Genomic DNA, 12,363 nt, shown 5'->3' on the forward strand with positions numbered 1-12,363 from the left:
TAGATGTTTTTCAAGGTTACTGAATATTCTGCATGAATGTATTACTCAAAGCCTTGGGTGAAAAGATAAATGTTCTTTCTTTTTTTTTTTTATTTTTTTAACACTTATTTATTATTGAGAGACAGAGCATGGGCTTGGGAGGGGCACAGAGAGCGGGAGACACAGAATCGGAAGCAGACTCCAGGCTCTGAGCTGTCAGTACAGAGCCCAACGCGGGGCTTGAACCCACAAACCGCGAGATCCGGACCTGAGCCCAAGTTGGATGCTCAACTGACTGATCCCCCCAAGCTCCCCTAAAAGTTCTCTCTTTCAACACCCCACCCCTGTGCACATTGGTGGGGAGTTGACAAACAGATACTACATAAATCCACTCTGGCATTCGTAAACCCCAAATCGTAGAGTTGCTTCCTCAATAGTATCCTGAAAAAGCTCTGGTATTTCAGCTGCGTTCAGCAGAGGCCAGACTCTGACCCGCTGAATTCACAGTCTCATTTCTGGTGTTCTGCACCTTCTTGTAGGTCATAACTTGTACTCCCCACCCCCTCCTGTACTTCCAGGTCTGCCAGGACTTAAATCAGGTTTAAGGACCAGAAACAATGCGAAGTAGTAGGGGTAGGTCCGGAGGAAGATCAGCGGTCCCTGAAATTTGGGCTGCCCAATTTAGTAGATAAAAATACACAATGTTCAGTTAAACTCAAATTTCAAATAAGCAACAAATACTTTTGTATTCTAACTATGTGCCTTGCGATATTGGGGATATACTTACCCTTAGAGTTTTTTCAATGTTTTTCTGAAATTCAAATTTAACTGGACATTCTATATTTTCTCTGGCAATCCTATCAGGGCAGCTGCCTCACGAGAGATCATTACAGTTTCTTTAGAGAAGGGAGGACCCCCTCAGACAGGGGAGGAGGGCCTGTTTCCCCTAGCAAAGGAGACTCAGCAGAACTCCCAGGTTCAAGGTATTCAGCTTTGCTCAAATCTGTCCATATATCTCCATCCCAATTTTCAGAGTCCTCCTTCCAATCAGTTCTCAAACTTTAACATAAGAGACCCTGTCATGAATTCGATTTGTCGTGGAATCCAGCTACGGGATTGATTAGATGTTAGATTTGTGCTTCAGAAATTTTGGCTCTGTGGCTACGGAATGCAAGTGTTTTTCTTTTCTTTTTTCTTTTTAAGTTTATTTATTTATTTTGGGAGAGAGAGAGAGGAGAGACAGTGAACGTGGGAGCTGGGGAGGAGCAGAGAGAGAGGGAGAGGGAGAGAGAATGCTGTCAGCGCAGAGCATGAAGCGGGCTCTATCACACCAACCTTGAGATCATGACCTTAGCCCAAATCAAGAGTCAGACACTCAACTGACCGAGCCACCTAGGTGCCCTACAAATATTTCTTTTAGGGCAGGTAGAGAAGCTTTCAGAACCAGACCTTGAACAGGAATTTAGAGCATTTTCTTCCTCTTAAGTTCTCCAAAACACTTGGAAGCAAGCAACCAACCAGCTCGCTTTTCCTTCCTTCCTTCCTTCCTTCCTTCCTTCCTTCCTTCCTTCCTTCTCTCCTACTTGCTTCCTCCCTTCCTCCCTCCCTTCTTGTCTTCCTTCTCTCTTTTTTTCTTATACTAGATAGGACCCCTAATAAAATCTTGATGAAGGTATCTTTGTCTTGTTCCCCATCTCAAAGGGAAAGATTGAAATATTTCACCATTAACCAATATTTGCTGTAGGCTTTTGTAGATACCCATTTTTAGATTAAGAAAATTCCCTTACAATATTCTTCATTGCTAAGAATTTTTTTTATCATTAAACCGTAAAGTTTACCAAACACATTGGCTACATATAGTGAACAGTCATATCTGTTTCTCCATTACTCTCTCTCTCTCTTTTTTTAATGTTTATTTCTTTTTGAGAGAGACAAAGACAGAATGCGAGTGGATTGGGACAGAGAGAGAGGGAGACACAGAATCCAAAACAGGCTCCAGGCTCTGAGCTGTCAGCACAGAGCCCGACGCGGGGCTCGAACCCACAAGCTGCAAGATCATGACCTGAGCTGAAGTCGGATGCTCAACCGACTGAGCCACCCAGGCGCCCCTCTCCGTTACTCTCTTAATGTAATGAATAGTTTTAATTTCTTTTTGAAAGACAAACTGATTTTGAATTCCAATTTTATATTCTTGGAATACATCAACTTGACAAAATATTTTATAATTTTTGTATGTTGTTTAATGTGCTTTTGTAATGTATTTTAGATGTTTTTGAGATATAATTTACATATCATAAAGTTACTCTTTTAAAGGATACACTGTAATGATTTTTAGTATATTCATAAGGTTGTGCGACCAGCACCACTCATTCTAGAACACTTTTATCACCCCATCCCTAATGTTTTTTAGAGGGATCAGACTGTAATATTTTTCCCATGACTTAAATATCCCATGTAATATTTTTCCCATTTCATTTCTCCTGTGAGAAAAAAAATGAAATATTTTTCTCATGTCCTTATGAGGTTTTGGTATCAAACTTACAACAGACTCATAAAGCCATCTGATCGTGTTCCATAGATTTGTTTCCCTTTAAGGCATTATTTCTTCCTTAGATATTCGAAAAAAAACTCACCAATAAAGCCCTATTGCCTATAGTTTATGTTGCTGGAAGTTCTTTTTTTCTTCTCCTTTTTTAAATCTCCAAGTTTTTATTTAAATTCCAGCCAGCTAACATATAGTGTAATATTAGCTTCAGGAATAGAATTGAGTGATTCATCACTTATATACAACACCCAGTGCCCATTACAAAGAGTGCCCTCCTTGATAGCCATCACCTACTTAACCCATCCCCCTGCCCGACTCCCCTGGAAGGTCTTTTTTGCAACAATTTTTTCACACCATCTAGACTTTTTATTGAAAGACATATATTTATATATTACTACATATATATAAAGTGCTCAGTAGTAATTATTCACTTCAATGAATCTTTACAAAGTGAACACACTCACATTAATAGCATTCAAATAAGGTACAGCACATCAGAAGCTTCCCCATGCTCTTCCTCAGTGCTCATCTTTCCCAAATAACCATTATTCTGGCTTCTATCACAAGGATTAGTTTGCCCCGTCTTGAATTTTCTGTTAAAGGAATCAAAAAGCATGTACTCTTTTGTGTCCAACTTCTGTTGAGTGTTATATGTAGGAGATTTATCCATGTTGTTGTATATGGATTAATTGGATCTTTTTTTTATTGTTGTATGTATTTCATTGTAAGAACTTAACAATGAATTCGTAAACTCAGCTGTTTATATATCAGCAGTACTTTATGCATGTGCATATGCAATAAATATCCATATATATGCAAATATAAATTTTCAAATCTTTATATATATATATATGCACATCTATATAGTGTTTATATTTACATAAGTGGAATTGTTGAGTATGAACATAGCCAGTCTTAATAGATACTGCCGAAAGATTTCATACTGTGGTTGTACACATTACACTTCTACTGAAATCAGATGAAAAGTCCAGCTGCTCAATATCTTTGTCAACTTGATAGTTATCAATTGTTTAAATTTCAGCGATTCTAGGGGCTCACTGTGGCTTTAATTTGCATTTTCCTAATGACTGATGATGCAGAGCACCTTTTCATATCTTTGTGCAGTGCCTGGTCAAAAATTTCACCCGATGTTTGCTAGTTTGTGTATCCTTTTTATTGTCTTGGAGCAATTCTTTATACACAATAAACATAACACAATAAACAAAACACATTTTCTTCCAGGCTAAAATTGGTCCTTTTGCTTTCTTAATGATGTCTTTTGATGATAGAAGGTATACATTTTTATAGTGTTTTTTAATAAGACTTAATAAATCTTTTCCTTTCTAGTCACTACTTTCTCTGTTCTTTTTTTTAATGTTTTTATTTTTTATTTTTGAGAGAGAGAGAGCAAGTATGAGTGGGGAAGGGGCAGAGAGAGAAGGAGAGAGAGAATCTTAAGCAGGCTCCACACTCAATATGGAACCTGACATGAGGCTTGACCCCACAATCCTGGGATCGTGACCTGAGCCTAAATCAAGAGTTGGATGCTCAACCAACTAGATGGGCCACCCAGGCGCCCCACCACTTTCTCTGTTCTATGTAAGGAAGCTTTGCCTATCATTTTATCTCTTAAGTTTATGATTCACCTCAAATTTATTTTTTGTGTGGTGTGAAGTATGGTCAAGGAATGTATTTCCTTTTTTGTATGTGTTTTTGTTTGTTTTTTTCCTAATGGGTAGGCAATTCATCTAATATTACTGATTTTAAAAACCATTAAAAAAACATTTTTGTATATCACCATACAATAGTTTAATATCTGTGTCAGGTGTCATTATATGTGGGTCTCATTTCAGAGAGGTTCTGTGCTATTTTCATTACTATAGTTTTCATTACTATAGTATTTCATTACTATAGTATTTCATTACTATAGTATTCATTACTATAGTATTCTTACTACAGTATTCTAATAAGAGTTGATATCTGGTGGCATATCCTCTGCCATGTACTTCTTCCAAGATTTATTTGGTGATTCTTGGCCCTTTGCATTTCCATATAAAATTTAGAACCAGCTTGTCAGTTTCCACAAAAAGAATACTACTTGAATTGGCATTGGGTTTCTATTGACTCAGCAAATGCAATTGTGGGCCACTTACATTTCTTAATTTTAAATTCATGAACATGAATTTTTGAAATTTTTGAAATCTTAATAATATTTGCCTATTTACATTATAGAAAATAATGTAAACATAGATATGTAACATTGAAAAATGTAACATTTTCTAATTGTTTCTTAAACACGCAATCATTTGACTTTGGAACCAACAATCTTGCTAAATTTACTTAGAAACGCAGTAGTTTATCTGTATATTCTTTTGGATATGCTGTATAAATAATCATGTCATTGGTAAATAATTATCCTATTTTTTTAATCTTTTCCTTTCTTGTAGCTTTTTATTTCTCTTGCTTTACTGCGTTGGCTAGAACCTCCAGTACAATGTTGAATGGAAGAGAAGATACCGGGTTTTTAAAAAATTTTTTTTGTAATGTTTATTTATTTTTGAGAAAGAGAGGCAAAGTGTGAGTGGGGGAGGTGGAGAGAGAGAGAGAGAGAGAGAGAGAGAGAGAGAGAGAGAATCCAAAGCAGGCTCCAAGCTCCAAGCTATCATCACAGAACTTGACGTGGGGCTTGAACCCACAGACTGTGAGATCATGACCTCAGCCTATGTCAGATGCTTAACGGACTGAACCACCCAGGTTTTTTAATAGTCATTATATTGGTTTTTTAATATTGGTTTTTTTAATAGTCATTATAAAGCATGATGTTTACAGAAGGTTTTAGGGAGATATTCTTTATCAGATTAAGGAAGTTGCTTTTTATACCTAACTTGCTAAAAGATTTATCACGAATGTGTATTCTAATTTATCACTGTTCATCTGATGAGACGATCGGATCCTATTTCTCCTTCATTGTGTCAGTTTTTGTGCTTTTACACTGATCTCACAAGACATTATTGTTGTTTTTATAAAAAGAGTATTTATACTCCTCCATCTATTAACTATTTCTGCTACACTTCCTCCAAATTTCAGTTCCGTCAGTTCTTTATGACACTATTTTCCTTCAATCTAAAAAATTATCTTTTAGCATTTTTGTATTGTAGGTCTTCTGGCAATAGATTCTTTAAATATTTTTCTAGGCCTGGTTTCTTAAAAGTTATCACCCCTGTTTTCTGGCTTCTTTTAAAATCGATTGCTCTTGATTTTTTTTTTTTTTACAATATTACTATGATGTGTCTAGGTAAAGTTTTTCCTTTTTTTTTTTTTTTAGTATTTGTATTGTTTGAGTTTTATGGCTTCTTGAATCTGTAGGTTTAATGATGTCTTTTATTGGTTTTGGAAAATTCTCAGCCATTACTTCTTCAAATGTTCACGCCCTGTGTTATTGCTCTCCTCTCATTATCGGAATTCACTTAAACATGCATTAGGCCTTCCTTATCCCTCTATCCTATAAGTCTATTACTCTTTTTTATGTATTTCTGATCCTTCTGTGTCTCTGTGTTTTATTCCGGATATTTTCTTCAGTCCTGGCTTCCAATTCATTGATCTTTATTCAACTGTGTCCCACCTGCTGTTAATTCCATCAGATTCTTAATTTCAGTAACTGTATTTTACAATGACAACAACTTTTATTTGATTCCTTTCAAAATTTTCCCTGTTGTTTTTAATTGTTTCTTGTTCTTACCAAAAGTTTGGGTTTCGTATATTTTACCTTTGAATAGATAAACATAATTATCTTAAATCTGTGAGTGAAAATTCCAATAGCTGGGGTCCTAACAGTTCAGTTTCTATTGTCAGTGATTATGCTGCTTCTTATTCATGTTATTTTATCTCATTAAGTACTCATTAAGTATTTTATCTCATTAAGTATCTCATTGATTGTATGTCAGGAATTATACTTGAGAACCTTTCTCTGTACAAATAAATTCAAGGTCTTAGAAAACGAGCCTTCTTCAGGAAGGATTTTTGTTGTTGTTATTTCTTCCAGAAACCTGGGGACCTAGCAGTCTGGGACCACTTTCATTCAATTTCAGAAACTGTTATTTTTCTAGGCCACCCACAGTACTTGAGGAACAACTCCAGTAATCTTGATTCCCAAGGCCTATTTCTTTGAGGTCCCTATAAGTATACAGCAGAAGATATTACCAAGGCTTCCACCTTGCAAGATCTGGATTCCACTTTAGTTCCTTGACTCCTTGAGACTATCAAAGTCTGCTCAGCACTCAGATCCCCCCTCCTGATTCAGCTATCCTTCCCGCAGAACAGCAGCCTAAATGCCTCTTACCCAGCTTTTTATCTTCTATCAGATTATGGTCTGGTAATGCTTCACTAGTTCATTGCTTTCTGATACATCCACAGACATAGTTTATATTTTATCCAGCATTTATAGTCTTTCTTGGGGGGGGGAGAATGGAAGGGTAGAATGATGTTTGATTTAAATTGTTAAGGTTACCCTTATCAGAAGGAGTATCCTTCTTAAGAATTTTTATTTTTAATTTCAAGTGTTTTGGAGTTTTGGCTAAAGTTACTTCGTTCTAGTTATATAGTATTATAGTCGTACAATGTACTATGTCCTACTTCTAGATTTTCAACTGTATTGCGAGTTGTTTTTTTTTTTTTTTATGAACTAATATATGATCCCTTTTACATGGGTATCATGTTGTGATACCAAACTCAGGCTTGATGAAATGAGTTGGTAAGTTTTCTATTTTCTACATCTTGTGAAAAATTTGAAATTACATTTGAAAGTACATATTACCTGAAAGTAACTTGATAGCATTTTTATGTAAAATATTTTCTTCTATTCTTACAAGTTTCTTTGCCCATTCTAGCTTTCTATATCTTCTTGAATGCATATTGGTAATTTACATTTCCATTTATATCATTTAGATTTTCAAAATGTTTAATTAACATATATTAGCCTACAGCTTTATAAATTTCTCATATATATGCAAATATATTTAATACTATTTCCCACTGTTGTATATCTGCGTTGTTTCTCTTCCCTTACATTTTTTTCTTTTAGCAAGGGTTTTTTTTAAATTTTTTTAAAGCTTTACTGAGCTAATAACAAAAATGAAAATTAAGAAGGAAAATGGAAAAGAGTAGGGGAAAGCTGTGTAAAGTATGGTAAAATAAAATGATCAAAGAGCTGTTTAAAATGAAAGGAATGTGAATTATATTAAAAATGCGTATGCTTATAGGAAATACTGTAAGAAAGGCAGTACGCATGCTATTTATTATGCCCACCTAAATGACGACTTTGTACATTGAGGAGGGCACCTGTTGGGATGAAAACTGGGTGTTGTATGGAAACCAATTTGACAATAAATTTCATATTAAAAAATAAATTAAAAATAAATTATGACTTTGTAAAAACATACCCACATGTGAGGAAAGATCAAAAGCAAATAGCAAATGTAAAAAGAGTTATACTCATTGGATCTCTGACTAGTTATTTTAATTCACTATTATTTAAGTCACTGTCTCTTTTCCCAGGAATTCCTTGTGGGCCGCCCCCAAACATTGCCAATGGAAGTTTCAGTAGCATCAACAGAGAATATTTTCCATACGGGACGGTGGTGACCTATCGCTGCAATTCTGCACAGAGAGGGAAAAAGCCGTTTGAGCTTGTGGGCCAGCCATCAATATATTGCACCAGCAAAGACAACCGCGTCGGCACATGGAGCGGCCCTCCCCCTCAGTGCATTATACCTAATAAATGCACACCTCCGGAAATTGAAAATGCAATAATAGTATCTGAGCGCAAAACCTTATATTCCTTAAATGAAATCGTGGTGTTTATGTGTGAGTCCGGCTTTGACATGAAAGGACCCTCCAGTGTGAAATGCCAACCTCGAAACAGATGGGAGCCACAGCTGCCAAGCTGCTCTAGGCGTGAGTCTGACTGAGGCTTTGAAGGGGCCTACAAATGGCATGAGTTGTAAAAGGATGGGAGATTAGTGTTTGTTCCGGGGGAGGATGCGTGGGAAGCAGTGTGGGTCAATTTGGGGAGATGGAGCATGAAATTAAGAAAGTGGGCGTGTGCATGTATGTGTGTGTGCACTTATGTATATGCGCCTTTGTTTTGAAAGCAGGAGCTTAGTTAATCAAGGAAGGAGACATTTGAGACTCTCTTATTGAGCACGTCTCCAGGCGAAATACCAGCTCCAGTATCTCTCAAATATATTGAAAACTGAGGTGGACTTTCTAGTCAGCTGTGTCATAAGCACTCCAATTTTTTTAGTCTTTATTTATTTTTGAGAGAGCAGGCAGGGAAGGGGCAGAAAGAGAGGGAGACAGAGCATCCGAGGCAGGCTCTGCACTGTCAGTGCAAAGCCTGATGCGGGGCTCGAACCCACTAACTGTGAGATCATGGACCTGAGCCGAAGTCAGACGCTCAACCGGCCAGGCGCCCCTGCGATCAGCACCTTAAATGCATGATCTCATCTACCCTTCACAACACTCCTTTACAATAGGGCTATCTTATATCCATATGGCAGTGAAGTTTGTTTGGTATTTCAGAAGTTGAGTAAACCGTCCAGATCATGTGCTATTAAGTGGAGTACCCAGGAATGGAAGCAAATGGGTCAGACTCCAGGGCCTGAGTTCTCTGGTCCTAGTTATACTTCTGTCAGCATCTCTCCCAGAAAATAAGAAACTGGCTTATGAAGACAGATATCATAGCCTCAGAACAGTGGCCAAGACCTTAGAGTTTGTTCTGGTCCATTTCCTACATTTTATCATTAGGAATCTCAAGTTGAGAGTGAAAGTTGCTTAAAGCCAAACAGATTTTCCCTCATTGTTAATTGGATATAGATTAGGTTGAAGTGCAAATGAGTTCAGATGCCTTGAGCACGAAGAGGGCTATGAATGGAGGTAGCCAGACCTTGAGTCAAATACTCTTTAAGCAATATGCCCTCTCGTTACAAGGATGGATTTATTGAGTGGATGTTGTTCTCAGTGGCTTATCTCAATGGCCTTGTATGCCACAATAGCTGCCTTAGGAGTGGATGGGTAAATGCTGTGGCTGATACGTAGGGACAAAGACGGACTTTACCATTCTTATGCCAACTAACACCAGCCTTGTACAACCACTGAAAGCTGGAAGGACAAACAGACAAAGTGATATAAATATGAATGATTACTACATTCGATCATAGGAGTACAGTAAAAGACATGGGAAACCTATTAAATAGATTTAGGCTCAGGCAGCCCTCTCCTCTGAAAGATGAGCCTGTAAATTGGATCACCGTTCTAGCAAATATGTGGGTGGAGAACCCCACCAATACTAATAACTCCATCTTGAATAGCCAGCACTAGAAGAAGGGACTTGTAAATATATTTCACCTTGTGCTGGGGAGAACTTGGCTCTAATTATCTGCTTCTGACTAGCTGTGAGGTCTTCGGCTACATCTCCATATTTTTAACTTCCATATCAGTAAAAGGAGGGGGCTAGAGTATCGTTTGATTTCCCTTCTTATAACACCAAACCCCTTTAACTGTGTCTCTGACTCCTCAGAAGGGTTAGAATTTAGCAAAAGATATTTCTCCATAAATGACTGGTACTTTGCACGTGTTCTTTCCACAGTATGTGCACCGCCTCCAGAAATTCTGCATGGTAAGCCCACCCCAAGCGACAAGGACAGTTTTTCCCCTGGGCAGGAAGTATTCTACAGTTGTGAGCCGGGCTATGATCTCAGAGGGACTGCTTCTGTGCGCTGTACGCCCCAGGGAAACTGGAGCCCAGCAGCCCCTACATGTGCAGGTACCTGCGGTTTCCTCTGGTTTGCAGATCAGTCTTCTTGTTCTTCACAGAGGCAGTCTTACCTCTTTGTTGTTGTTGTTGTTGTTTTCCTAGTGAAATCATGTGATGACTTCCTGGACCAACTCCCTAACGGTCGTGTGCTCTTTCCACTTAATTTCCAGCTTGGGGCAAAAGTGTCCTTCATTTGCAATGAGGGGTGAGTATGATGACCTGGCATGGAGACCAGGGACTCAGTTCTGGATGCTAATATGCTGGCGCCCTGGGCAGTGGGGGTTTATCCAAAAAGCAAGCTGTCTAATGGAACAGAAGTACCAAAAAGACTAGTATTTGAGGCAACGATTGGGAAGTATTGTAGCAACCACATAGAACCATGAACCGATGCTTAAAAAGGAAGAACAGTAAAATATACTGAACAGCAGAAGTATAACAACAGATCTTGACTATTGAAGTGAAACTATTTATTACTACTGATGCCTATTTATTACACGTATGAATAAAAAGTAATTTGTAGGCGCCAAGGGAGAAATATTGCAGAGGGGTTGTTTTAAAAAAGTTTGATATAGAAAAGAAAGTTACTTATAAGATAAGTGACATGCAGGGACTGTTTCAAGAAAATTTGAAACCAGTCAGTAGTGAAATGTGGAATAGGAATGAAAGAGTAAATGGGAGTATTTTTAAATCTAATTATATGTCATCTGATTAGGATTAGGCTGTGTTGCAGGAGCATGAAGACTGATGTTCATGTTCCAAGCAATGTCATTAACTCTTTATGTGACTGTAAGTGATCTTGGTATTATGTTCCCACACCGCTGACAGGTAAAAAGCATGTTGTTGTCAGTACATTCCAAGGGCCCTTCATCAGGCATCAAATATCTGTCACCCAATAAACACCTGGAGGCAACTCAGGCAGCTATTGGTCCAACAATAAGCCAGATGTTTGGGGATGATTGTCCTCCAAAGAATCCTCTCTTTTCACCTTTTCTTATTTTTCCTAGATAATTTGGTTTTCTCATCAATAATCTGGATATGCCACAAGTGTCATTCGGGAACATTCCGAATGTGTTGGCAAAAAAGGGCAGTCTCTGATGCCTTTCTCTTTGCTAACTTGAATTGGAAGTTGTTTCCCTCCTGGTCCAGTAAGAAAGGAAAGGGCTACGGGTTGCGTTAGAGGACAAAGTTCCTTACAGAGACAAATAGGGAGCTGTCCGAGGGCAGTCAGGGGCAGATGACCTCCTGAAGGCTGAGGACCAGGGACAGTTGTTACTGCTCTGTCCTCACTGGAAACTGCAATCTCTCCAGACGTCTTGGTGTCAGTCCCTCTATCAGCTGAGAAAACAAATGAGCGGAACTTTTTCACCTGGGGTTTAACTTAGGAACGAAACTGTATTTCAGCAGAAGGACAGAAGCTGAGATCTGTCAGTGAAGGGGAGAGAGACATGTGCGCTTGCCCAGTCACTACTGCTTTTGTTCCTCAGGTTCCGTTTAAAGGGAAGTTCTGCTAGTTACTGTACCTTGGTTGAAATGAAAAGCCTTTGGAACAACAGTGTTCCTGTGTGTGAGCGTGAGTACAAGGGATATCTGTTCAGGTCTGCACCTTCCTCCTTGTTTGTTTGTTCAATGTGCTTTGCCTGTAAAATTATCTAACGTTTGCCCCTCTGTTTATCTTCACTTTTGATTGAAATATTTCTTTGTTGCAAGGATTGTTTCTGGGGGAAATAAATCTGCGCATCATGTGTTTTGGATACCATCCTATAAACGTTTACGAGCATCCTTTGTGCTACAGGTGGAAAGACATGCTTCACAGATGGAGAGAAATTTAAGGCCTGGGCTCTTTTTCCTGTCAAAAATGATACTCCCGCTTCCGCTTTTCTGTCCTTCCTTCAATCATCTATTCATTCCTGTCCTCATTCTTTCCACAAAAATTTTTGAGCACCTGCTATGTGCCAACAACCAGTCTTCTAGACACTAGGAATATACCTGTCAACAAGAAAGACTAGGACCCTGCTTTCGTGTTGTT

The 12,363-nt window shown here is 38.2% G+C and overlaps 1 protein-coding gene across 2 annotated transcripts in view; it reads left to right on the plus strand.

Moving 5' to 3' along the window:
- CR1L (complement C3b/C4b receptor 1 like) overlaps nucleotides 1–12,363 on the plus strand; it is a 61,341-nt gene that overhangs the window by 14,289 nt on the left and 34,689 nt on the right. For both annotated transcript variants that reach the window (XM_053208915.1, XM_015079980.3), the window contains exons 5-8: nucleotides 8,078–8,476; nucleotides 10,170–10,346; nucleotides 10,440–10,542; nucleotides 11,822–11,907. In XM_053208915.1, coding sequence (XP_053064890.1) covers nucleotides 8,078–8,476; nucleotides 10,170–10,346; nucleotides 10,440–10,542; nucleotides 11,822–11,907 — 765 coding nt within the window. The remainder of the gene's footprint in view (nucleotides 1–8,077; nucleotides 8,477–10,169; nucleotides 10,347–10,439; nucleotides 10,543–11,821; nucleotides 11,908–12,363) is intronic.

The sequence above is a fragment of the Acinonyx jubatus genome, chromosome E4 (assembly GCF_027475565.1).
Source record: "Acinonyx jubatus isolate Ajub_Pintada_27869175 chromosome E4, VMU_Ajub_asm_v1.0, whole genome shotgun sequence".
Classification (NCBI taxonomy): Eukaryota; Metazoa; Chordata; class Mammalia; order Carnivora; family Felidae; genus Acinonyx; species Acinonyx jubatus.